Source organism: Delphinapterus leucas, chromosome 5, assembly GCF_059928025.1.
Source record: "Delphinapterus leucas isolate spDelLeu-1000000601 "Yukka" chromosome 5, BTC_Dleu_Yukka2, whole genome shotgun sequence".
NCBI classification, from domain to species: Eukaryota; Metazoa; Chordata; class Mammalia; order Artiodactyla; family Monodontidae; genus Delphinapterus; species Delphinapterus leucas.
The window spans coordinates 103401277-103429157 of record NC_143133.1 but is presented as its reverse complement, the minus strand read 5'-3'; the positions used below and the strand labels follow the sequence as shown (position 1 = coordinate 103429157).

The 27881-nt window shown below is 33.6% G+C and overlaps 1 protein-coding gene across 2 annotated transcripts in view; it reads left to right on the top strand.

Moving 5' to 3' along the window:
* Positions 1-3436: 3436 nt before the first annotated feature.
* Positions 3437-27881, top strand: part of RBM46 (RNA binding motif protein 46) — a 37016-nt gene continuing 12571 nt past the window's right edge. The window contains exons 1-3 of one of the 2 annotated variants that reach the window (XM_022599667.2): positions 3437-7210; positions 8035-8502; positions 9015-9797. In XM_022599667.2, coding sequence (XP_022455375.1) covers positions 7060-7210; positions 8035-8502; positions 9015-9797 — 1402 coding nt within the window. In that variant the 5' untranslated portion in view covers positions 3437-7059. The remainder of the gene's footprint in view (positions 7211-8034; positions 8503-9014; positions 9798-27881) is intronic. The other variant, XM_022599668.3, reaches the window with a different exon arrangement.

Below are 27881 nucleotides of genomic sequence, written 5' to 3'. Positions count from 1 at the left end.
ATAAAATATATTCCTGAAGTATAAGGTACACAGTTAGCTGAATATACAGACTTAAGACTTTTCCCTTGATAAGACTTCTTTCCTACTTCTGGCATTTAGTAAATATATGAGGCCAGTAAATTAAAAGAATCTGAAAATTATATAAAGAGAAAGACGTTACTAGCCATGATGAAATGAACATGGAAGGAGGAATTAAGGAAAAGCTGAACAGCTTTTTACCTTTTATGGAGATGGGCCTTTACAATGTAGCTTTAGTATTTAAAACAAAAGTTCTTTAGGATATCACATATACCTGTTTTTCAAGTGTAAATACATGTTTAAAATGAATTATCAGTACGCAAATAATATTGATGGGTGGATATTCTGTTTTATTACAAGGATGACAGACTGTTGACTATTTAAGCCATTGTTGAATTCTGTTACTATTCACTGGTTAGACTGGGGCAGATTTAAGTTGTTTTTTTTTTTATTATATTTGGAAAGATAGCTCTTAATTAAGCTTGCACATATGTAAAAGTTGTGTCTTGGAAGAGGGGGATAAGTTAGGTCATTTCATGTATGGAGCACCAGTTGGATTAGAGAGGAGGGTGGGAAGAACTGGTTGGTTAAACCTAAGAAGATGAAATTCAGTATGACTCTAAAATCTAGTTACTTGATATAGGCTAGGACAGATTTGGGTCTTTTGGTTTTTGTTTGTTTTTTTGACAGTTTGCTTAATTTGAACTGTGAGTGTCATGCAGCTGTGTAAAACATGTAATCTTTCTCTGTACTGGTGGACTTTTCAGTCTTGGCCATCATGCTTTTAAAGGTAAAAGAGGATAGTGAGGGAACATGAAACTATACAAGAAGCAGTTAATACACCCATTTTCCAAATGGCTCTATAGAAAGCTAATAGAGTTACTAAGGAAAATTAGGGTATCATATTGAAATGTTTGGAAAACACTGAGTTAAACAAAGCCGAAAGGTTTGTTTAACTAAAACTTTTTGTGGGCTTAAATATACTGGTTTTCCTTGTGATGCTCTTAAGAGGAAGGTATAGTGATTCTCAGATGTTTTTAGGCATTGAACACAATTTTGAGGCCTGTTAATAGCTCCTGGAATAATCATTTTAGGGACATCAACTTAGAAGATGTTGGGTTAAAGAAACTGATAATGTTTAACCTGGAGAAGAGAAGAATCGTTTTTCAAATGCAGTTATATGAAAGAGACATGTTCAGTTTGGCCAGAAGAATAAAGTCAGAACCTATAGGTGAAAGTTACAAGGAAAGAGATAATGATCCATTAAAAGGAAGAACTTTCTTAAAGAGTTAGCCAAACTTACGTTGCTCTAGTGGATAGTGAGTTTGTTGTAAGAATTCAAGAATAAGATGGATGACTGCTCTGCAGCAGTATTATAAAGAAGATGTAAACATCAGGTGGGTGGTTGAATTAGATGATTTTTAAGGTCTCTGTTAAGTTTGAAATTATTTTATTAGGGGTTTTCCAAAAAGTTTTTGTTGATGGATTTTTTTTCCCTCTAAGTTTGTACAGTGTTGTGGTTTTTTTTTTTTTTTAATTGTGTTGTAGTTTTTCAAAGAAGGCATGAGTAATTGATTAGTTATTTTAACCTTTTTTTTTAAACTATTCTGAAAAAAGTCTGGATTCAGGTACTGGTATTGCAGTTTATAAGTTATATGATCTCCGGCAAATTATATCACTCTTTGGAGATCTCAGATTATTAAATAACTAAAACGAGGGTAATATAAAGTAGGGGTTTAGGAGTCCAGTATTTAGGCAGACGGGTCTCTGATTTGCATATCGACCCTACAAGTGCTATGACTTTTGTCTCTCTTAGTTTATTTATTTTTAAAATGGAAAAGAAAACTTACCTCACAGGGTAAGTACTAAATGAGATAATGTGTATAAAGTGCCTGTCGTCATGCAGAGTATATAATGTGGTAAATAAATGAATGCAGAAATAAGCATAAAATGGAATTTCAGAAATTAGTAAAGGTAAAAGTGTAAAGTGATTTGTCAAAGGTCTGTTGACTGAGAAGTAGAACCCAGGTCCATTACTTTTAGTTAAACCACAATGTCTCTCTCTCCCTGTCTCATTCATTGAGCATTAAACATATGCCAGGGAATGTACATTGTGGTAGAGATCTGGAAATAAAAGACTAGACCCTTCTAAAACTCTGTCGGGGGTTGGAGAGGAGGAGTGGTAGGGGTTGACAGCCCAGCACTCTGAGATGGTAGCAGTACAAAGGAATACAGTACCTAATTTAGCGTTGAGAAGGGAGGGTCGACAAGGGTTTTTTGGGACAATATTAAGAGTGAGAAAGGCAAAGAAAGTGAGGAAGGACTGTGGGAGCAGCCTATGCAAAGGCTGGTATATGAGAACATGGCATATTTGTGAAATTGCAACTAGATAAGTGTTGTTGTTGACATATAGTAAGAAATGAAGTTGGAGAGGGGTAGGTGGGCCAGGTTAGGAAAGGACCTTTATGACTTTTCTAAAAAAGAGTTTAGATTTTATCTTTACGACAGAGTGGGAAATCCCTGAAAGGGCTTTCTGCTTTTAATAAAAGTAGCATACTCTTGATATTCACAGAAAAGTGACAAATTAAGGTCCCTTAACTCCTCATTCCTACTTACCAATGATAACTACTGTTAAAGTTCCTTGTAAATTTTTCCAAAATTGTATGCCTTAATTTTTGTATTCACAAGCATCTGTGAGTGTATACATATATAACTTTAAACAAAACACACAGTTGATATATAGTAAAATGTATTGTTCTCCAACTTACTCTCATGTGATATTTCTTGAATATTTTTCCATATCAGCACACACAAATCTATAACATTCTTTAATAACTACATAACATTCCATTGTGTAGTTATACCATAATTTTTAAATCATTCCTCTATTGGTAGACAACTAGATAGTTTTTAGATTTTTTATTTTGCATACAGTGTTTCGGCGAACATGCTTGTGCATCTATCTTTATATACTTGTGCAACTATACCTGTAGGTTAATTTCTTAGTAATTGAATTACTGAGTATATGTACATTTTAGATTTTTTTTTTTTTTTTTTGCGGTACGCGGGCCTCTCACTGTTGTGGCCTCTCCCGTTGCGGAGCACAGGCTCCAGACGCGCAGGCTCAGTGGCCATGGCTCACGCTCTGCGGCATGTGGGATCTTCCCGGACTGGGGCTCGAACCAGTGTCCCCTGCATCGGCAGGCAGACTCTCAACCACTGCGCCACCAGGGAAGCCCTAGATTTTAATAAATATTAACAAATTTTCCTCAAAAAAATCATTCCAATTTAATGCACACCTGCCCAAAGTGTATGAAGTTATATTAAGGATTTTTCTGAATTTTCTGTTAGATTCTTCATCCAACAAATAATTACTGAGTACCTACTGTATACCAAGCACTGTGGGTAACAGGGAAAGTGTTCAAGGCAGGTGGGATCTCTGCTGTTATGCAGCCCAGAGTTTAAACCACAGAAAGTCTGCAGGTATTTTGTTTGGTCTCTACAGTTTTTATTATTGTTTTTTTAATTGAATTAATTTCCAGTTTTTTTTAAAACCCTGCAACATTTTGTTTTCAAGGAACTATGAATCTCTTGTAGAGATAATGCTCTCTGAAATGCAGGTTTAAAACATAGAAGGCACCTAACTGGATGATGGTGATGATATTGCTCTTTCCTGGATTGTAAGTCCTTTTAAGGCAGGGTCTATGCGTGAACTCTCTTTGTACTAAATTTTGGAAGGAACGTTAAAAGCCACATGGTCCAGCAATGCACCCTTTGTTTGAATTTCTCCAGCATGTCCAACCTGTATTTGAATACTTCAGTTTGGTGGGAAGATACCTTCTGTTCAGCACTTTCCAACTTTGTGCAGTTCTCTCTGCTTAGTAGAACAATACAATAGCCAGGTGTTCCTTTTAAAATGAAAGATCATATTACCCTTGTGCTCAAAATCTCCAGTGGCTCCTCATTTACTCAGAATAAACCGTGAAGTCCTTCGGCACCTGACTTACAAGGTCTGTGTGATGTGGCAGTTTGTTACCTCGCTGACTTCATCTCCCACTGTTCTCCTCTTGGCTTTACCATACTGGTCCCCTTGCTGTACCTTATATGTGCCATGCATACTTCTACTCTTGGGCCTCTGTCCTCATTTTTCCATTTGTGTTGAATGTTCTTCCCAAATAACTGCAATGGCTAGGTTCCTCAGTGTTATAGGGAGGCCTATGCTGCTTATCTGTTTAAAATTACACCCTGTCTTCTACAAACCTCTTCCCCACCCATGTGCCCTATCTCTGTTCTTTTTCCCCCTACTGTTATCTTTTAACATATATTATTTACATATTACTTGTATTATCATTTGTTTTCCTTACTGGAGTATAAGCTATACAAGGGAGGAATTTTGGTCTTTTACTTACTGATGTATCCCAGACATAAGGAGTAGTGCCTGGCACACAGTTGGTTCTTAATAAACATTTCTTGAGTAAATGAATGAATTAGAGTTTGCAGTCCCTGGTCAGCAGTTTGTTTTTTTATTGTTCTATTAATTTATTATACAACAGTATTATTTTATTAGAAATTACTATTAATTATATATTCTATTATATTAATTAGATAGTAAATACATTTATAGTGCTTATATGCAAAATACTATTTTAAGCACTTTATGCTTAATCCTGACAATAACTCAGTGAAGTCGAAACTGTTACTATCTACCTTTTAAAGACAAACTGAGGCCAAACTTGCCCAAAGTCATAGCTAGTAAAGGGAGGAACCAGGGTTCACATTTAAGCAGTCGTTTGGGTACCTGAATTTGCTCTCAATTATGACACCATGCTGCTCTTATTTGAAGGAAATTAGCCTTTTATTATGTTGTGTTGCAGATCATTTTTCCCTGTTTGTAATTTTCCATCTTAGTTTTGTGGTATTTTTTGCCTTCAAAATAGTTAATACTTAGGTAGTAAAAATAATCTAGTAATATTTTTCTTTGAGGCTTTTTGTTTAATTTTTAGCAGGGCCTTCTTGACTATAAGATTTTAAAAATAAATTTACCCATTTTTTCCCTTAGTTCTGATTTGTAAGAGAAGCTTAAAGTAGTCATATACATATTTTATATCATCTTGACAGCATTGTGGAGATTTTGTTTGTAAGAGACAAGGCTAAAACCTGGAACAATGGTTAGGAACCTAGCATAGTTGGCCCTCCGTATCCGCGGTTCCACAGCTGCAGAGTCAACCAATCTTTGATCGAAAACATTTGAAAAAAGAAATTCCAGAAAGTTCCCCAAACTTGAATTTGCCAGGAATGCTGGCAACTATTTATATATCATTTGCATTGTGTTTACAACTGTTCATATACCATTTACATTTTATTAGGTGTTCTAGTAATCTAGAGATGATTTAAAGTATGTGGGAAGAGGTGCATAGGTTATAGGCAACTACTATGCTATTTTATGAGACTTGAGCGTACGTGGGTTTTGGTATCTGTGGGAATCCCCTATGGATACTGAGTAATGAGGAAGGACTATGCTAATTCAAGTAAGAAATAATTGAGAACAGGCTGTGGGGATAGACAGGAAAAGATTGATTTCAAGAAATATTTAGGTGGACACAGAGCACCAAGCTGATCTCCCTGTGCTATGCATCTGCTTCCCACTAGCTAGCTATTTTACATTTGGTAGTGTGTATATGCTTGTAATCTCTATGGCAGTTGCCTCTCAATGAGAACCAGTTCTTTCTGGTACATTTACCAAATGCATTTCATTTTTGAAAAGTAGAAATTAATTATGTGCTCCATGAGCTGAAGGAAGGGAGGTCAATTTATTTCGAAATGGTAGAATTTACATGGAAAAATTCAGCCAAAAGAAGTAAGAAATAGGTATTGTAGGGTTACATTCAAGGTCTACAGTTCTACACAGTGTTCATTTCTTTATTTTTACAGCATTCTTTTTTTTCAGGTTTTAAAAATTTTATGTTGCACATAATAGAGTTATTTCAAAGTTATTGAGAACTGTTAGATGTGGTGATAAAAAATAAAAATTCTTTCCTTCAAAAGAAAAGAAAAAAAGTATTTAGAAGGGAAAATATGCAGGTCTTTGTGACTGATAGCTGTGAGTCAAAGGAAGGACTTCAGGGTTTAGTCCCAAGTTTCTGGTTGTGACAGTTTGGAGAAGGAGTAATACATACTCCTTGTGGTGCCATTTATTGGTTGGATGGATGAATTGATGGAAGTCAGGTAAAACAGGAAGGAACACATTTGGAAGATAAAATGACATTCAGTTCTGGATCTGTTGAATTCAGGATGCCAAATGAAAATCTCATTCTCAGTGCTCGTTAGGCAAACTCAGTAGGCAGTTTGATAAGTGACTTTAATAGTGGTTTAATAAAGTAGTAGTTTATTAAGTTACTTTAATAGTAGTTTAATAAAGAACACTGGGCTGCTAAATTTAAGGCAATGAGGTAGATGGCAGGTAGAAGCTGTATGGGTGCATGAGCTACTCTCCTGCCGTGTTCAGAATTACATCATTGGATGCAATAGGATTGCTTGGAAAGAAATTTAAAGACTGTAAAAAGATTGGGTGTGATGTGTATGATATGGATGTGTTTGTAGCTGTATTCCTCATCACTCAGAAAAACTCAGATATTTTAAAACAAGGAAGGACTTTTGGAGGTCACCTAATTTTAGCTCTATCAGTTTATAATTTCTGAATACTTTGTTACTACTTCTGCTTGCTTTTTTCTCCTCTCCCTTTCAGTTACTTCTGTTTTCCCGCTTTTGTTTTTGTTGTTGCCTTTCTCTTTTTCACTTTTGACTTCCTTTCTTTGTAGCTTAGGCCTTAAAAAGGTACTGCTTAATTGATCAGAGACATTAAAAGAGTTTTCCAGCTTCCACTGTAGGGAAGAACTTTGGGGGCAGGGCTACAGTGATAACCAAATGTAGCAGCCACAACTATCCTTGGTTTTTTGCTACTCAAAGAAATGCTTCATAGATTCCTCCTGGCGCTCCATGTCATAAACACTGCTTTTAAACTTTGCTTTAGGAACTGCAACCATGAATGAAGAAAATACAGATGGAACAAATGGATGCAGTAAAGTCCGAACTGGTACTCAGAATGAAGCAGCATTACTTGCTTTGATGGAAAAGACTGGATACAACATGGTTCAAGAAAATGGGCAAAGGAAGTTTGGTGGTCCACCTCCAGGTGTGAATTTGTTTATGTTCAAAAAATTGAATCTTTAATGTAGTCATTTACATCAGGTATATCTCCACAAGAATCCCAAACAGTAGCTCTTTCCTTGTAACCGCTTTAAGACGTCAGCAATCGTTTTTACGGTTGGGAGGGAAAAGAGGTAGCTTATATGGTTATGCATGTCTTTCCCTTAATTTTTTAACTCTCCTCTTGGTTTAAGAAGCAGTTGAGAAAGAAGTCAGGATTAGGTCAGTCGGGAAAGGGCACTCTAGCTATGAAAGGGGAGATCATTTGGGGAGGAATTTGAGAGTAGTGAGTAGAGGAGTGCTGTTTATACTAGATGCAAACAGGTTATTGGATATAATGTTTTGCCTTTCTACCAGTAGCCAGTACAGTTTCCTTGCTCAAACCCTCCAATTAACTTTCTATCAGACTTAAAAGAAAATCTTGGCCTCTGACTGCATTGATGGCTACCATTTTACTCCTCCCTCAAGTATGCATTTCCTATACAGACCTGCATGCTCTGGTTGTTCTAATATAACTAATATAAAAAGCACTTGCTTTTCTTTTTTCTGATATATCCTCAAGGCTCATTCCCTCATTTCATTCAGGCTTTATTTTTCTCCATAGCACTTATGACTCATTGTCTCCTTTCTCTATTGAATATAAGCTTCATGAGGGAAGGGGGCTTCTAGTTTGTTCACTGTTGTATCCCCGACACCTGTAATAGTGCATAGCATATAGAAGGCTCACAGTAAATTTGTGGCATGAATTACTGAATAGTGAACATAAATATCTTATTAGAATTTATTTGTCTGTTTATTTTTGTCTTTCAGGTTGGGAAGGTCCACCTCCACCTAGAGGCTGTGAAGTTTTTGTAGGAAAAATACCTCGTGATATGTATGAAGATGAGTTAGTTCCTGTATTTGAAAGAGCTGGGAAGATATATGAATTTCGACTTATGATGGAATTTAGTGGTGAAAATCGAGGTTATGCTTTTGTGATGTATACTACAAAAGAAGAAGCCCAGTTAGCCATCAGAATTCTTAATAATTATGAGATTCGACCAGGGAAGTTTATTGGTGTGTGTGTAAGCTTGGATAATTGCAGATTATTTATTGGAGCTATTCCAAAGGAAAAGAAGAAGGAAGAAATCTTGGATGAAATGAAGAAAGTTACAGAAGGAGTTGTAGATGTCATTGTTTACCCAAGCGCAACTGATAAGACCAAAAATCGCGGTTTTGCATTTGTTGAATATGAATCTCATAGAGCTGCTGCTATGGCTAGGAGAAAACTAATTCCAGGTAAACTTATCCTTTTTCAAAGGTTATTTTTCTGTGTTAACCTTACTATACATATGGACAGACGACAGTACCTCATAGGTCAATTTATGAAAATATGTAGTGCCCTTAAAGAGGAATGGAGATTGTTTAAGGAAGTAAAATAAATCAAGTGATTCCAAAAGACATGAAGCTGATCTTATGAGTCATTATTTATAATAATTTACTGATTTACTAAATGTATACATTTTAATTTAGCTGTTCATTGTTGTTTGATAAAAATACAAAGGACAGTACCTAATTCTTCTAATAAAGGTCCATCTTTGAAGTGTTTTTGTTCTTTTGACTCTTAAAATTAATTTCACCATAAGTTCTGGCTAGGTTTGCCTTAGTAAAAACTATTTTGTGAGTAGGAAACTAATGCTGACCAAATATATCGACATGTATTTGAGTTTCTGCTTCTTTGGAGAAACAGTTTTACTTAATTTTGACTTTTGTTTTAATTGTCTTCAAATTAATTTATTCTTTTTTTACAGGAACCTTCCAACTGTGGGGCCATACCATTCAGGTAGATTGGGCTGACCCAGAGAAGGAGGTTGATGAGGAAACCATGCAGAGAGTTAAAGTTCTCTATGTACGAAATTTAATGATCTCAACTGCAGAGGAAACAATTAAAGTAGAATTCAGTAAATTCAAACCTGGTGCAGTTGAACGGGTAAAGAAACTTAGAGATTATGCTTTTGTTCACTTTTTCAACCGAGAAGATGCAGTGGCTGCTATGTCTGTTATGAATGGAAAATGCATTGATGGAGCACGTATTGAGGTAACACTGGCAAAACCTGTAATTAAAGAAAACACTGGAAGACAGCATCTTAATGGTCAGATTAGCCCCAATTCGGAAAACCTGATTGTGTTTGCTAACAAAGAAGAGAGCTACCCCAAAACTCTAGGCAAGCCACCAACTCTTCCAGCTCGTCTCAATGGCCAGCATAGCCCAGGCCCCCCTGAAATTGAAAGATGCACTTACCCACTTTTTCCTGGAACAAAGCTTACTCCAATTAGTATGTATTCTTTAAAATCCAGTCATTTCAATTCTGCAGTAATGCATTTGGATTATTACTGCAACAAAAATAATTGGGCACCACCAGAATATTATTTATATTCAACAACAAGTCAAGATGGGAAAGTACTCTTGATATATAAAATCGTTATTCCTGCTATTGCAAATGGATCCCAGAGTTACTTCATGCCAGACAAACTCTGTACTACTCTGGAAGATGCAAAGGAACTGGCAGCCCAGTTTACATTACTTCATTTGGGTAAGTTTAAAAATACTTTAAACGATATTGTAGAATATGAAATTAGGAAGTATTATAGATTATTTATAAATTCATTTCTTTTGAACTCAACATTAGTGGTGAGTATTTAACATAAATATTACCTCAATTTTTTGAATTCATGGTAAATTTTGTTGAGACTTTTCTTTTGTATAAACTTCCTATATTTAGCTATTTAAACATTACTTACTTGGGGGGGATCATTTAGTTTTGATTTACTTTAGAGTTCATGATCCTGTTTCACCAATTTACTGTTTTTGTAATGACTAATCCTCATTTGAAATGATTTCTATATAAGTTACAAGATTTGTTACTTAAACCAATTTATAAGAGTGTTACTGCATCTTTGGTGAAGTCTACACAATAATCTTTTTTTGAGGGCAGGGATAGGGAGTTGGTAAAATCAGAGGCATTTCAGATGGGTCATGTGTAGACACAACCTTATGCTCACCAATCTGGAAATCTGTCATTATTACTCATGAAAGACAAAAAGCATCATTAAGGGATGTTTATGACCATTCTCTTTAATTTCATGCTTTAAAAAAAGTAAGTTTCTCTAAAGCATTTGAGGGATAATTAAGACAAGCTTTGGGCCATATGCTAACTAAATATTTGGCATTGTGAAGGAGGAGATGTAATATCACTCTGGTATTTTCCTACTGCCTGTTTGTTACTGTGTTAACCTCTACCCTCCCCCCTCCCCCTACACCAGTTTGTCTCATTTTTTAATGCAGCTGTAGATTTCAGTTGGTTATTACTTCATGCTCAAAATAATATTTATTAGAAGAGTATTGGCTTATTGAAAAGTCCAATAGAAAGAAAAGGTCTCCTACTAAGGATTATAATTGTTCTTGATTATAATTGTCAAAGCCATAGCTTAAATTGATATATAGTTGCAGAATCATGCTACTGAAGCTTATATCTATTTAAAATTGATATTCTCAAATTTGGTAAGAAAAGGAAATTGAAAAGGAAAAACATTGTCAAAAGGGAGAGTAATTTTTATACACTGTATAGACTTGCTTATCCATCATGGCCACTCCCATGGTATTATGATGAATATTTTTAGGAGATTCTGATTAGGAGGTGGAGTCAGAATTTTAGACCTGAAGGGAGGGTTCCCTACAAGAAACTTATCAGCAGTATCCTCAATTATTAGTTCGGAATTTGGGAACTTTACAATCATCTAAGTTAATAAAGTCTTAGGTATGATTTCTATTAATTTACAAAATAGAAATACTTCCATTTTTCTTTTAATAAAAACTGAGTTAAAGATAAAATTAGGTGGATAGCAAATGATTAACGTTAGAGTTCTTAGAGCAAATTGGATTAAATTATTCTTTTGGAGTGGAATATTAGGCATTTAGTTGCTGAGCAAGATACTTGCGTCTGTTTTAACATGGTAATGCTGAAACGTTTTATTTCTATATCCACTCATTTCCCTTACAAAGTTAACTTAAATTTCAAGATTCTTAAAACTGTTTTTAGTTTGTCAGATTTTCTATTTAAACATGGTTTACCCATCTGCTTTTTTTTGGCGGTACGCGGGCCTCTCACTGTTGTGGCCTCTCCCGCTGCGGAGCAGAGGCTCCGGACACGCAGGCTCTGCGGCATGTGGGATCCTCCCAGACCGGGGCACGAACCCATGTCGCCTGCATCGACAGGCGGACTCTCAACCACTGCGCCACCAGGGAAGCCCCTACCCATCTGCTTTTAATTCGATTTTTAAGATGTTTTTCACTTGAGTCGTAGGGCCATAGTTAACTTCCTATTCACCTGTAGTTCCCAAAGAAAACCCCTGTTCAGTTATAGCATTTCCAACTTGATTATGTTCATTAGGGATACAGTTAGCTTCAAGAATTGAAATTCTTAGAGGGCACAGACAGTTTGCTTTAGTCATTCTATTTCATATTTTATAAACTTTATATCAAAATTGCTTATAATAAAAAATTGAACAATTTGTGTTTTATATATTTTTTCAGTTTTAGTTCATCATCAGAGGCAAAAGCTAAGATCCAAATATAAGCCAAAAATTTCAATTAAATACTAGGGCTTGTAAACACAAGGCTCGAGGCCTTGTCTACAGACAGTACCACAAAAATCCTTATTGTGATTGACTAGAAATATGAGTGAAGCTTGAGTTAAGAGGCAACTAAGCAGGAAAAGAGAGAATTCAAGGAAGTGGAAGAATCAGAGATCAGGGGTCTAGGAATCTTTGATAAGAAAGCAAATATCAGATCTTCAGAGGTCGTTAAAGTAGGGGCAGGAGCTATAGACAGCCAGGAAGTTACATATTGCCACAGGGCAGGTTAAGAATAGATTGAATATTGTTGGCAGTGTTCGGGCTTACTTTTTCCTTCTGTTAATATTGGATCCTCTGGGCTTTAAAGAGCTGATGCCTTTTTATGTGCAGTTTCCTTTAGATAAAGGTTGTAGGCTTTTGCTGGATAGCTCAGGGTTGAGATCATTTGGTGGTAGTGATGTGTTTTTAGAGGGGAAGGGATACTCTGTTACTGATATATCCTGCATGTTTCAAGCATTGGATTGTTTTGAGATCTTGAGAGGTTACTACTGGTTCCTAGAGTCCCTTAAATGCACTTCCATTAGATCATCCTTTGCCTCTGTTTTCTTGAAGAATTTGAATCTAATTTTCTAGATAGTGAATTTAACTGCTATTTTAAGATGTTTTCTTTGGGTGTAGTATTTTTTTTTTTAATTTGCTTTGACACTCTTCTATTACCCTTTCAGTTTTGATGCTATTTCGAGCATTACTATCAAATCTTACCTTAATGATCTTTTGCTATTATATGTGATATAAACAGTCATTTACATTTTTATTTCAGAGGTCTTTAAGAATGTGCTTTTACTATCCACATTGTTTTGGCATTACCACGCCCATTTTTCAAGTCTGAAAAATAAAAGAGAAAAAAATTAGACTTTATTTAGTTAAATGACGATCATTGGTGTTGAGGAAAATAGAAGTTTTTTCCAAGGGAGAGCAGGCATCTATATAAGTATTAAAGCCACAGTACTTCTGGTGACCATTTAGTGCTCTTACCTAGAATCCCAAATGTTCTCATTGCATAGTACCTTAAAATAAATTTTTTAAATATTTTGGGTTTTTTTTTTTGGTTCCATTTATAGCGAGCTTTATTTTAAGCAAAATATTTTAAGAAAAGCTGAAAACTGGGGTTAATGCCAAAATTAACCCCACACACACACCTTTTTTTACTTCAAAGATAGAGACTGTCTCCATCTCCAAAATGTCAGAGAATAACCTCCCTAACCTCACTGGGAACTCAGCACCCAACCAGCAGGGTAAGAAATTATCTATCACCTGGTTATATTAGGAAGCTGTAATAAATAGGATACTTACTGGGTTTAATGGGTAGAGTACAGACTTGGGGGCTAGGTGATAGGTTCTATACTAAATATTTGATGTATGGAAACATCTTAGGTCATTCAGTATCACATCTTTTTAAATAAGCCTTTTCTATCTCATAATTTTGTATCTGTTTAATAATGGATCAGACTATCGGTGTGAATAATCCTGCTTTTGCTAAAACTTTGCCTCTGTTTTGAATCTGGGCCTTCTAATATTGCCAACTGCTTTCCCCTGGAGGATTCTTCACCATCTAGGAGATCAAAATCAAGGAGATAAAGGAAAGTCTTAGTTTTGAAGAAGAAAGTCTTGGAAAATATTTAGTGGAAGGAGTGAGGTAGCCTCAGTGTGTGTTCATAATTCATTTTATTGAATAATTTATTAACAAATAACTGTAGGCAAGGCATTTCTTGTCTCATTTCTGTGTTTGTGTAATCCTGATGCAAGTGGTAGTTTTTTACTTGAATGACCAGCTAAAACTTTTAAAACAGAGGTGAAGAACCTCTGTCACAAACGAGCTTGTGCCATTGATTTAATTTCATCTGACTTTTGTACTGTTGTTTTGGCCATGACTGATAAAATTTAATTAAAGCACGAATCTGTTTTGAATGCCTCTCATGTGTTAATTGTACTTTCCTAAGTAATGTGGAGCTAAAGATAAAGAAAACATTGTTTTGGCTCCTAAGGAGTCACAGTCTGCTGAAGAAGGCAGAGACACAAACTCTAAGCATAGGTTATTTGGGGAGTACAGAGGAAGGGGACGCCTCCCACCTGATCTTGGTTGTAAATCTTGAGGAGAGTTTATGGGCAGAAAGGGGTACAATATGAGCAAACACCTATTAGAAAAACAGCGTGATGGTGACTTAATGGCACACATTTCTGTATAGCATTTTCTTTGGTGATTTCAGTGAGATTTTAAGAATTAGAAATTGAGAAGATGTGGACTTTTAGTTAACTGAAATTTTATCAGTCCTGCTTTTTGAGACTTTGAAGATTTTTTTTTTTTTTAGTACAACTGTGTTGACTGTGCTTGCTTCTTCTCTAAGTAATTTTTTTCTTAGATGAATCCATTCTGATTTGTGTGGACCATTTTATATGTGAATATTCATCTTTTTTATATCTTCTGTACTTTCTTCAGTATTCATTTTGTGTCTGACTTGTATATTGCTTCTCATATTTTGACTTAGTAATAACAAACATCATCAGAAACTTTAATTTTTTTCTCATCATTGAGTGCTAAAATATTTAATATATATATTAACTAAGCATGATAGCCATTGTGTTTGCTGTCTCTTTAATATCATTTAAAGATTAGGGGATTAGGTTTTGATTTCTGTTATCACTTGTAAGTTGGTTGAAAGTTATTGAAATAGAAGACACAGCAGGATGAAGGTATACTATTCTGAGAAGCTTTAATCTGAAAAATAACTGGTGCTTTTTTCTTATGAGCTATCATTATTTACAGATTGATGGGCAGAAATGAAAAAATAAAATTTTGATTTAAAAAATTTGCCAATAAATTGCTTTGAAACAAAGAGAAACCTTCTCTAGTTTTTTTTAAATTTAAGAAATAATTTTAGAAGACACTTAAGCTAAGTATAATGTAATGGTTATATTATAGTGAAATTTTATTATAAATAATTAGAAGAAAAATAATAATACTTTTAGAAAGTTATTCTTTTCTTTCCAGTTTTAATTATAGATCTAACTTTTATACTATTTCACACTTACATTTTAAAGAACAAAAATAATTTGCTGAATTTGCTTTAAAATTCACCTAGTTATGTAGGATGAACACCAGCATTTTATACACTGATTTGTTTTCATATGACCAAGTGGTGAGATGAAAATTCCATTAACTCAACTATGTTTCTTTGACCCTCTGAGAGGGCCCAGTGTTCATGAAAATGTGTTTCTATTCCTCTTGAAACTTACAGTTTTTTTTCCTGAAAGATCATCATCTGGTATTACTCATAATTCTTATCTTACTAACACTTGTATTAACAGACCATAATTGTTACGGAGTTGCTGCTGTGAGAGGAGAAGCTTAACAGAGTAATGAGTAGTCAAGTAAAAGTAAAAGAAGCTGTAGTCTCAGCTGCCAACAAATTGTGACCTTGAAATGGGCAATGAATCATTTACTCTGTGGACCTCAGTGCCTTCATCTCTAAAGTATCAGGGTTTTACTTGGTGACCTCTAAGGATATTTTTATCCCCCAAATTATGGTTTTGTTTAAAATATGACAAAAATTCTATGAAGTACCAAAAATAATACTTGAGTTTTTTGTGTGTGTGTACTGAGATAGATATTTGAATTAAAAATAGTTTAAAAACAAGAGCTACTTTTGTAGGAATTAACTCTTCTCAGTTTAATATTCCTTTCTTCATATATAATAATTCAAAGCTTATATTTGTCCACTTCATAGCAGAACAACTAGATAAAAAAAATGAGTCAGTTACCTGTTTCATTTTCATGATGACAAGTAATTACTTTTTATTTCTTTCCCTGAATTTGTCAATTAATTATAATCAAAACCAAGATTTTATAAACAACCTAATTACTTAACAGTTTGGAAATTAGTTTTCTTTTTGTAACAGAAAATCTAGGAAAATAATGATGTATATTAAAACATATCATGTGACCAGTATTTGTTCCATAGTTATGTTATTAACTGATGAATGTGATCATGTGATTTCATTTACTTTATACATTTATTTAGTCATGCTTGATCCTCTGTCCTACAGTTTCTTAGTATCTTTGGTTAATACATTCCTAAAATATTTGTTCTAATACACTAGCTTTAATAGTAGCTACAGCTGTTTAATTTATAAATGTAATGTATGATATTTTTATTTAATATTTTAAAAAATCATGGTTTGTAAACTTTCGCCTATTGTATCAAAGGCCACACAATAAATTTTGCATGTGCATTCTTAGATGTCAGCAGCAATTCATAATTTTGCCACATGATGTCCCCTAAAATATTTTTCAGTGTGGCTTTAAAAGGAATTTCAATGTTGTATTGATTTTTCTCTCCTCTAAGGCTTACTTATTTTGGAGGGGTTTAGAATAGTGAAAATCTATGTAGAAGTTGCACTATCATGCCTTTATTTCTGCTTCCTGTTTAATATTTAGTAGACAGTAATTGCTTGTGCTATAGAATGAATGGACTAGTGAATGGAGATGGAAAATGTTTTGGAAAAACGGTTTTACTGTGATGAATTTATTCAAGTGATCATCTGTGCTTTTAACCATTTTAAGATTATTCAATGTGAGTTGCTTCCAGGCCTTTTGGTTAAGATTAAATTAATCTTAACTATTGTTAATCTTAAGTATGGTTAAGTATCTACTTTTATTAGTTAATTCAGATATATTATCTATCCTAGAGCAATTCATCCTCTATCCTAGAAGGATACATCCTCTATCTAAGATCTGATAGTGCGTTACCTCTAAGAGGAGTGCACGTCCCTCTGGAGATTCAAAACAAAAGCAAACAAAATTTAAAAAAAAACTCTAAATAGAATCTCTAAATTGCCAAAATGTTAATAACAACTTGGATTTTCTTGCCCTTAAATTTGTAATATTTGCTTAAAGATCTATTAGTTACATGTGGGCCATTCCTTACAGCAAGTGACATTTGAGCTGTAAAAATGGCCTGTATATTGATTTTTATATATATATAATAATTAACATTTTAAGAAAATGATTTATTTGGCTAGCTGTATACCTTCCTGCATTGCTTTTACTAAATATAATCTTACATACCACCCTGATAATGATTTCTACTATAAATGTATTTATAATTTTATGTTAAAAAGCATATAGGAATGCAGTCATTAGAAAACATGTCTGTTGTAATTGTATTGCCTGATAATTTGATAAGTATATTCTGAACTCCCTCATTTCTTACATGTTTAAACAGTATAGCTTGATTTTTATACACAGATTAATCAAGAATAAATGTGAATAAATAAACATTGTAAACTAGGATGTACAACTCCAGCTTCTTTTATACAGTAGTTATGTTGACCTTCACTTTTTCTTTTGCATATTTGATTTCCTTTCATTATATTTTCTAAGGATGTTATTTCTAGAGATACTTCACGCTTTTTTTTGTAATCCTGTTTTATAGGTGGATTGTTGTAAGACTACAAGCCCATGAAATTAATTTTTTTCTTGTTACCTTTGTTTCAGCATACATGTTCCAGTCTGCTTGTTTACTGGCCAGATTAGGGGGTAAACAGATTTACAGCAGATGTGCCATATGTGTCTGTGGCTTTTTTTTCTTCTGCTGCTATGTCAAATTTTGGTCCAAAGGTGACCAAATATGTAGTTATAGATTTGTGAAAGTACAATTTCCCCCCACTATCCGAGTTAGAGCATTCCTGTGAAACGTTTTGTAGGCTGAAATGGCAATAAAGCGAAGAAGCAGTTACCTTAGGACACATCTTGCTAACAGATGGACAAAGTAAATCAAGGTAAAGCACAAATGCTCACAGACACAGTTCAAAGCTATGATGGCTTGATGCTGAGGCGCTGATGTAGTTGTGGGGGAAGGATCTTGGCCATGGCAGTCTGGATGTTCAGGCTGCACGCTGCCTTTATAACGAAATTGCTACAAAACAAACCCTGAACGCTAGTTTTGCGCTTTGCCTTTTTTCATAGAAGGGAAAATCCTCTTTGGATTTCTTTAAGTTAGCAAAAACAGATACTAATATATGGTGTAAAGTGAACTTTTGAAAAGTGGGGGATACCTGTATTGGATAATTTGGGGCACAGAATTTAAAAGGTTCCAAGTGAGCCATTATGATTCTTTGAAAAACAGGTTTAAAATTGTATTCTGCACTATAAAGTTATAATTTTTACCAAAAGCAAAATAATTCAAACAGAGAAATGTTTACTCATTTAAATGTCTCACTTGTGTGTATTAGGTGTCTACATATATTTCTTTGAGAGATCACAAATCAAGTTTCCTTGAGGGATTCCTAGGTGTAAAATTTAGATATATCAAGTGTAGGAATAATGAAGATATCAAATCATTGGAAAGTTAATTTCTTTTCTCTTAAGAACTAGAGGGAAAGAGGAGATACTGAGCAAAAATAGGATTACTTACCCTGTGAAAGCACTCTTTTGGCTTCTGAGGGGGATTTAATGAGATAGCTGTGTTTGTTTTTCCTTCTTTGTTTCTTTAAGACTATGATTTACTGACTTAAGATTTTTAAGTGCTTGTATTGAAATGCGTCTAGGATATCTGTGACTCTCTAGGATATCTGCTCTTTTTTACAATCATCTATTTCTCATTTATGCACCAGTGTCTTTTTTAAACCTCACTTTTCCTGATTTTTAAAAATATTTGCATTTTATTTACTTGCTTATTTATTTATTGTGGTTTATGCCACAAGCAGGGAGTGGCATGTTACTGAACATGACTTGGGAAGGAGGATGAACAGCCTTTTTCCATCAGTCGTCTTAGGCTTTGGCAAGTAGACTGATGTCAGCCAGTCTTTGATTTAAATTGGTAAATAAGGCAAATTTCATTGCCTTGAGATTTTATCTGAATTTTTAGGCAGTAATGATTATTTTCAGTTCTTTTAGTCTGATGTTCTATTTTTAAAGTTTTTATATGAGAAAATTTTCTATAGTCAACTAGCAAATATTTATGTTTACATATGAGGTATGAATAAATTGAAACTAAATAATTCAAATGTTGCCTCATTTATTTAATTATATTTATCCTGGGATGCTCTTTAAATATGTAGTTCATTAATTCAGGGAATTTACATACATTCTAAAGCCCTATTATAAAATCAAGGTTAGGAGAAAGATTGAAAGATGTTCAACTTCCCCTCAGCTCAGTTTCTTTTTGGGGAGAGATAGCATTGTCTCATATTGATGGGGCAGGCTGACCTAGGCAGAATATTAATCTTACCTTTCTCTTTTTTTTTTTTTTTTTTTACTTGTGATGGGCTATCCACTGTAGTCCCTGCTTCACTCCCTGAAAGATATGAGGTGGCTTATTAAAAATAAATAAAATACGAAAAGATTCAAATCTTACATTGAAGGAATTGAGGCAATGGGAAATTATGAGTAAGAAAATAAAGCCAAGCAAAACTAAACAATATATTGTTTAGGGATGAAGGAATATATGACAAAACTATAAAGGAAAGCAAGAGAATGGTTAACACTTGAAAATTAGGATCATGATTACTTTAAGGACTAAAAGGAGAAGTTGGAAAGGATATAAGAGAGACTTCTGAGGTATTGATAATCTTCTGTTTCTACACCTGAGTGGTGAGTGCATATTTTTAAAATTATGTTGACTGTACATCTATATTTTATACATTCCTCTGTTTGTATAACATACTTTTATAATTAAAAAAATAAGGTGACAAAGAATGAAAGTCAGCCGACCAACCAATAGTAAAAACCTGAATCATTTTGTCAAAACCACAGTGAGTCATTCTACTCTACAGACTGTCAGATTAACATACATACCCTGGAAACAATATGGGTTTGAATTGTGCTGGTCTACTTATATGTGGAGTTTTTTCAGTAGTAAATGCTACAGTACTACGAGATCCAAGGTTGGTTGAATCTGCAGATGCGGTGGGCTGACTATAAGTTATATGCGAATTTTCAACTGCTCAGAGGCTCAGCACCCAACCTCTGCATTGTTCAAGGGTCAACTGTAACTCAAGGCAAAATTGGAAAGTTATGTAGTATTCAGACCAAATAATTTTACTCTGCTCAGCCTATATCTGGAATGTTTTGTTTGCTTTTGGGCACCAGCATTTAATTAAACATTGGCAACTAAGGAAGACTTAGAAACTCTGTAATAAGAAGTTGGGACAGTGAACAACTGAAGTATGTAGATCTGTTTAGTCTGTAAATATTAATGCAGTATTTATGGGGGAATACGATTGCTGTCTTCAACAGCTTGAAGAGCTGTCACGTAGAAGAGAGACTTCAATATGAAGCTCCAGGGGTTGGAATTAAGTCTAATAGAGGAAATTTTCAAGGAGGTAGATTATGATTGAATATAATGCAGAACCATGTAAGCTTTTAAACTACTAAAAGCTCTGTACAAAAGGAAAAAAAACTTTACTTTTTTTAACATTTATTTTAAAATTTTAATTTTTTAATTGAAGTATAGTTGACTTACAATATTAGTTTCAGGTGTACAGCATAGTAATTTGATATTTTTATAGATTATACTCCATGCTAAACTGTTACAAAATGCTACTATATTCCCTGTACTATACATTACACTTTTCTAAACTTGTTTTACACCTAGTAGTTTGCGCCTCTTAAACCTGTTTACATTGTTAAGTAAATGTATGGAGGCAAAGCAAGATTCTTTACTAGACTATTTTAACCCAGAATTATCTACTTTAACACCACGTGGAGTGTATTAGCCTTGCTATTTTGATGCCCTCTGAAAAATTTGCCCTTTTTCACACTTCAATTTAAGAAAGTTTATTTTTAGAATCCTTATTCTTATCATGGTTTTGTTATTATTGTTTTGTTTTTATTCAGTTTTTGTTATTATTCAGTCCTGTAGGCTTAATTATTTTCATTTTCAGTTTATTAGCTGGCTGATGGTTAATCCTTGTTAATATATATGTTCATGCAACAAATATGTATTGAACACTGTGCTTTATATGAAGTCCTGAGGATCACTGTAGTGAATCAGACACAGTTGCTGCCTTCATAGAGTTTACATTGTATTGAAGGAGACAGTTATTCAGTTACAGTTCTGATAAAACACTCTAAAGAAGTATGGGGTGTTATGAGAAAATATAATTGCATGACCTGACCTAATCTGAGATGAGAGGGTCAGGAAATAGTACATTGCATTTTAGAAAGAATTACAGCAAAAGGAAGTTCAGTACTTTAAATTTAGCATAGCATACAGGCCACATTGAATAAAAGAGCATGGCATTCAGAGCCAGATTTCCTGGGTTCACATCCCAGCTTCATTACCTACTTGGAAAAGTTACTTTAACCTGTCAGTACTTCAGTTTCCTCATCTGAATGTTAACAGTATTTATCTCATAGGGTAATTATATATATTAAATGAGTTAAAATTGTAAAGGGCCTACAGCAGTACCTTTTATATTGAAATATGCTATATAAGTATCGAAGAATAATACTCAGAAAACAAATCCAAGACAACAGATTTTTCCAATTATTTATAATAATGAATTTTATTAGTAATAATAATAGTTAAGATTCTTTGAGCACTTACTGTATGTTAGGTACTGTGCTTAATGCCTTTACATGATACTGCATTATTCTGTCAATTCTTTGAGGTACTATAGATATTATTTTAATGTCTTCACTTTCTTTTTTCTAACAAATGAAGAAACCAAGGCTTCAGTAGATTGAATAATTTGCCCAGGATCCCCCAGTTGGCTAAGAGGCTGTGCTCTTAACTGCTATTCTTTGTTAACTTCACATGATCCCAGTGAAAAACTGACCTTGTCTAATGTTAAACTTTTGATAACAGGCTGTGAGCTCATGGAATATTATTGGTAAGTTATTCTTCTAAAACTTAAAATATAGTGTAATGGGCTTTTGTTTCATACTTTGTCTCCTTTTCAGAGACAATTTTATCTCCACTAGTCCAACAAACCCATATACCAGACCACTCCATGTAGTGTGGACCTAGGACATCTGTCTGAATCCTGGAAGAATCATTCTGAGCTACAAAGATCTTGTGAACATAGCTTGTTTACATTGTAGCTTTGAGATTTTTAAGTTTACTCTAGGATGAGCATTGCCAGCTGATGGTATATGTGTCAAGGTGGCAGAAGATATGTGTTTTTTTTCCTCCATTAGATGCTAGACAGAATTTCAAATAGGCAAAGTTTGTCTACGTCTATTTCATGGTCTCTTGTTGCTTGGTATTCTCATTTTGCTTTTTGATTATACTCCAAACGTCTCATTTTGTAATTCAGCAACATAATTTATCACTCCAGTTAGGTCTGATTATTCTTTTTCATCATTATTTCCTTGCTCAGGAACCTACAGTGGCTTGCCATTGTAATGTAATAAAGCCCTCTGAACTCCACATTCTACTGTTCAGGATGCTCTGTTGTTTGGCCCCATCTTACCTAACCATAGATAATACCTCTTGCTTTGATTATCTGAACTTGCCATGCTCATTGGTGTTTCCAAGCTTTTCCTAGTGCTGCTTACTCTGCTTGGAATATTATTCTACTTTTATCTACTTTATCTGTTATACAAAGCTTTTCTTGGACATTGTAACTGAGAATGATTTGTTCTTTATAATATTACTCAACAGTTTAGTAATTTTTATATTACTGTTTATTTACTGTTATAAAGTTTAGATCCATTAGGATTATAAAGCCAGGGGACTTTGTACATATATTTTTTTAAATTGTTGTTATTATGTCCTTCATTTATTATAGGTCAGTACTATCTCCTCCTCTAATACTCAGCACGTGGTGCTTTTCAAATAATTGAAAGTGATCTACATTCTGTAAGATTAAAAGATAAAATTCCGAGGAAAGATAAAGTTTGGCTGTGCTTTGAGCAGAAAGAAGAAAGGATTAAAAAAGAAATATCTGAGATATAGAGTTGGTAGGTGCAGACACACAGTCAGATTATGAATGGTGCTTAACAGGATGATATATATTTATGTTTCACTGAAGTAGAAATGAACAGTAAATAATTTTTAGAAGGCTGATAAAGTGTTTTAAAATAGTGAAACCTTTGAAATATAGACTGAGTCGTGGGTTATTTTATATTGAATATATAGATATGTATTGTGTGTGTCTGTATGTATGTATATGAATGAAATTTGGATATTGGAAGAACAGGAGAGTATGGTTGTAGTAGTTGATTTTAAATTATCTGAGAAAAACTTCATGTTTTTATCTCTGTCAACAAAATGTAGTATAGAATATAATGGATTGTATTACGTACAATATTATTATTTTAATGAACATTATGATAGCTTCTGTAATCTACAGTTCTATTTAGTGTCATTTGTTAGGACTTCACAAGTGGAAAATAATTGGCAATAGCTTATTGTGTATTATTTCTAAACTTAGTTTATATTAGCATTGCATTTCTTCATTCTTCTACACAGGTATAGACCTAGGTGATGGAGTTGTTTCAGTTTAGTTTCCTAAAGGCAGGAAAAGCCCTGAAAATTCAGGATGCTAATATAGCAGTCTTATTTGGGATATACTGGAATCCTGTGCATTTAGTCATTTTCTATTTTCAGAAGAAGAAATAGCAGTATGATACATCCGAGAGTCTGAAAAACATCTTTCCATCTTCATATCACTTACTATAAAATGTATATGGAAATCTTCTTCAAACTGAAACCAGTAAAATCTTCAAAGATACAGAATATACTTGTAACATTTAGTTTTAAGTGACTTTTAAAACTTTTCATCACATCTTTACAGAACAAGTCATAGTTCTACAGTGTCATGTCTTCATGAGTATAATGAAAATTAGAGTCCTAATTAGTGGAAATTATACATAGTTTATCATTCTTTTGGCTCTTATTCCTACATAGCAGAAGAGTAAAATAACATATCCAATGATTTCAGTTTTCAGAAAACAAGATCCTGTCTCTGACCTTTGAAGTTTAATGTATCCTATTCTTATTCTTGACTTTCAATATACCTTTTCTTTTCCTGGCCTCTTTCTGTATCTTGATTACTGAATAATCTCATTCAAAATAATTTATCGGAATATATGTCTTTTTTTTAAAGGAATAACACTAATAAATGGCAGATCAAACTGGACTGTAGCACCAGTAGTAACCTTGTGTTTGATATTAAACTGAGGTTCTGCTGATAGGTTTTCACCATCTCTTCTGTATATTTATTAACAGAAATGTAATTGTCCTATATCAGTAATTGAAATCCCAGCATTTTTTTCCTGTTGAACTTGATTTCATTCAACTTAAAGATTAACAGAAAACTAATTCTTAAAACTCCAGGTCCAGGTGGTAGTCTGTGAAGGCATTTTGGAAGGAAGACTTGTTCCATATTTAATAGTAATTCCATTTAGCATCTCTACTGAAAATCAATCACCATTACAGTTTTTTAAAGTTACTTTGAATCATTTTTCTTTTATATCTTATTCTGTATTGATAGTAACTTTATTAAGTGGTTTAATTTTTTATAATTATAAATGATCAACTTCTCATGTGTATGTTCTAATTCCTCTTTTTTATAACTTATTACATTACATACAAACAGAAAAGTGCACAATTCATAACTGAAAGCTTTGTGAATTGCCACAGAGGGACCACATCAGTGTAACCACTAGGTGAAGACATAAAATATCAATCAATACCCTAGAAGCCTCCTTTGTACCCCCACTCAGATATTACTCTCTCTGTTCCCAAGGAAACCAGTCTTCTGACTACTTCTGTTGTTGAAATTTGTACAAAATTTTGTAAACTTTTGTCTGGCTTATTTTGACATTATGTTTATGAGATTGGTCCATGTTGTTACATGTAGCAGTACTGTTCATTCACTCTCATCAATGTAAGGATTCAGTCGAAATCATAGAATTTATTTGCTGTTTCTGTTGTTAGAAATTTGAGTGCTTTCAGTTTGGGCTGTTTGAGATAATGATGCTGTGAAGATTCTTGTACATGGTGTTCTTGCATGTATTTCTGTTGAATACATAGGAGTGAAAGTGGTAGGTCATAGTTTTAAAGCTTGAGTAGATAATGCCAAACAGTTTTCCAAAGTGATTATACCAATTTACACTTTATTAGCAGCACATGGGTTTCAGTTGTTCCATACATATCCCTGTCAATACCTTGGGTATTATCAGTCTTTTAATATTGAATATTCTGGTTAGTATATATTGCTGTCTCGTTGAGATTATAACTTCTATATCACTATTTAGTAATATTAGTGAGCATCTTTTAATAGGGTTATAGGGCATTAAGATATCCTCTTGATGAAGTGTCTCTTGATTTAAGTCTCTTGTCCCTTTATTGTATTGGGTCATCTGTTTTTTTTCTTTATTACTTAAGATACAAGCCCTTTGTTGGAGATATACTTTAACAGATAACCTTCTTCCACTTGTGGCTTACCTTTTACTCTCTTCATGATACTCTTTGAAAAAAACAGAAGTTCTTAATTTTAGTGTGGTTCAATTTATCAGTCTTTAAAGTTAGTGCTGTTTGTACCCTGCTTAAGAAATCTTTGCTTACCTTGAAGTGATAAAATAGTCTCCTGTATTATCTTCTGGAAAATTTTTTTTTATCTTTCAAATTTAGTGAGGTTGTGAAGTATGTATTGTATGTATGTGTGTATACACACATACACATACTTATATACACATACATATATATATAAGTCTTACTATACATTCTGTATTCTCTTCCACTGATTGATTTTATTACAGTGTGTTAATTATGAAAATCTTAATATTTGGTAGAGAATATCTTCCCAACTTTTTTCTCCATAATTATCCTGACTCATCACAGCCCTTATATTTCCACATGAATTTTAGAATCAGATTGTAAATTTTTACTGAAAAAATCCTACTGGGAATTTGATTGGAATTGAATTGAACCTGTGGCTCAATTTGTGAAGAAATGACATTTTCATAGTATTGGGCCTCCTGATCCATGAAAATTATAGATCTGTCCATTTATTTAGACTTTCTTTAATTTCTCTAAACATAAATATTTGTTTAAGTATCTCCTACATTTTTATTAGATTTATTCCTAGGTATTTAATGTTTTGCAATGCCATTGTAAAAGGTGCCTTTTCTATTTCTGACTGTTCCTGTTTATATAAATACAATTTATTTTTTATGTATTGAATAAAACATTTGAGTATAATGGTTTGTTTTGGCTCTACATTATTTAAAATGTTTCTATATACACAGTCATGTCAATTGCAAATAATGAGAAATTTTGTCTTCCTTTCTATCCTTATACTTTTCTTTTTTCTCTTGCCTTATTGCACTGGCTAGAACCACTTGTCCAGTCTTGAATACAAATAATGATAGAAGGCATCCTTGTATACTTTCAATATTTCTCTATTAAGGTATGATGTTTGCTGTGGTTTTTATTATAGAAGCCCTTTATCACAGTAAGAATAGTCCCTTCAAGTCCCTTCCTAGTTTGTTAAGAGGTTTTATCACAAATGGGTGATGAATTTTTTCTGTATCTATTTAGATAATTATATCATTTTGTCTATTATTCTTTTAATGTGGTGAATTGCATTGATTGATGTTTGAATGTGACATCAGTCTTGCATTTCTGAAATAAACCCAGTTTGGTCATGGTACATTACCCTTTTTATGTATTGATGAATTTGATTTTTGATACTTTCTTTAGGATTTTGTATCTATGTTCATTCATAAGATTGGCCCATACTTTTCCTCATAAAAACATTAGGAAGTTTTTTTCTCTTTTACCATTCTGTGGGAGAGTTTGTTTAAGATTGGTGTTATTTTTTGGATATGTGGAATATCATTTAAGAAGCCATCTTAGTTTAGAGTTTTCAGCCTTTCTTTTATTACATTGTATGCATTTCCAGGCTACAAATTGACCTCTTAAGTGTGGTTATAGCTGCATCACATATGTTTAGATGTACTTTATTTTTATCATCATCTTTTTGAAAATATTTTGATTTCTTTTCACGAGTATAAATTTCTAAACATATGACGATTTTTGTAGTTATATTGTTTTTATTTTACTATGATTGGAAAGTATATTATGTATCATTTCAGTCCTTTGTCTTTTGTTTTTTAATGACCAATTAAAGTAAATATTTCATGCCTGCTTAAAAAGAATGTGTTTCCAGTTGTTAATTGCTGTGTATTAGTTTGCTAGGGTTGCTGTGACAAAGTACCACAATCTGGATGGCTTCAGCAACAGAAAATTATTCTCCCACAGTTCTGGAGGCTAGAAATCAGAAATCAAGGTGTTGTTGGGGCCGTGTTCCCTCTGAAGCTGGTAGGGGAGAATTTCCTTGCCACTTTTAGCTTCCAGTGTTTGCCAGTAGTCCTTTAGTTCATTGGCTTATAGGTGCATTACTCCAATCTCTGCCTGTGTTGGATATGGTTATCTTCTCCCTGTGTGTCCCTGTGTCTTTATGTGGCATTCTCCTCTCTGTGTTTCTCTATTCCTATAAGGTTATCAATCATAGTAGATTAAGGGTCCACCCTACTCCAGTATGACCTCATCTTAACTAATTACATTTGCAGTTACCCAATTTCCAAATAAGGTCACATTCTGAGGTACTATGGGTTAGGACTTCAATATATCTTTTTTGGGCACACAGTTCAACTCGTAATATAAATTAGGCCAAGTTTACTAATTATATGTAAATTTCTTTATCTTTCATGTTTTTTTGGCTGCTTTTTTTTTGGCCTGCTTATTCTATTACTATGAGAGGGTCATGAAAATCACCTACTATGACTACAAATTTATCTTTTCCTCCTTTTGGTTCTGTCAGTTTTTGCTTTTTATATTTTGAGGTTGTGTATTAGGTGCATAGAAATCTAGAATTGTTATATTTTTCTGGTGAAGTGTACCTTTTATTATTATACTGTGTCATTCTGTCTCTATCATGCATTCCTGCCTTAAAGAATACTTTTTCTGATATTAACATAGACTTACAAGCTTTCTTTTGATTAGGGTTGCATGTGTATTTTTTTCTAT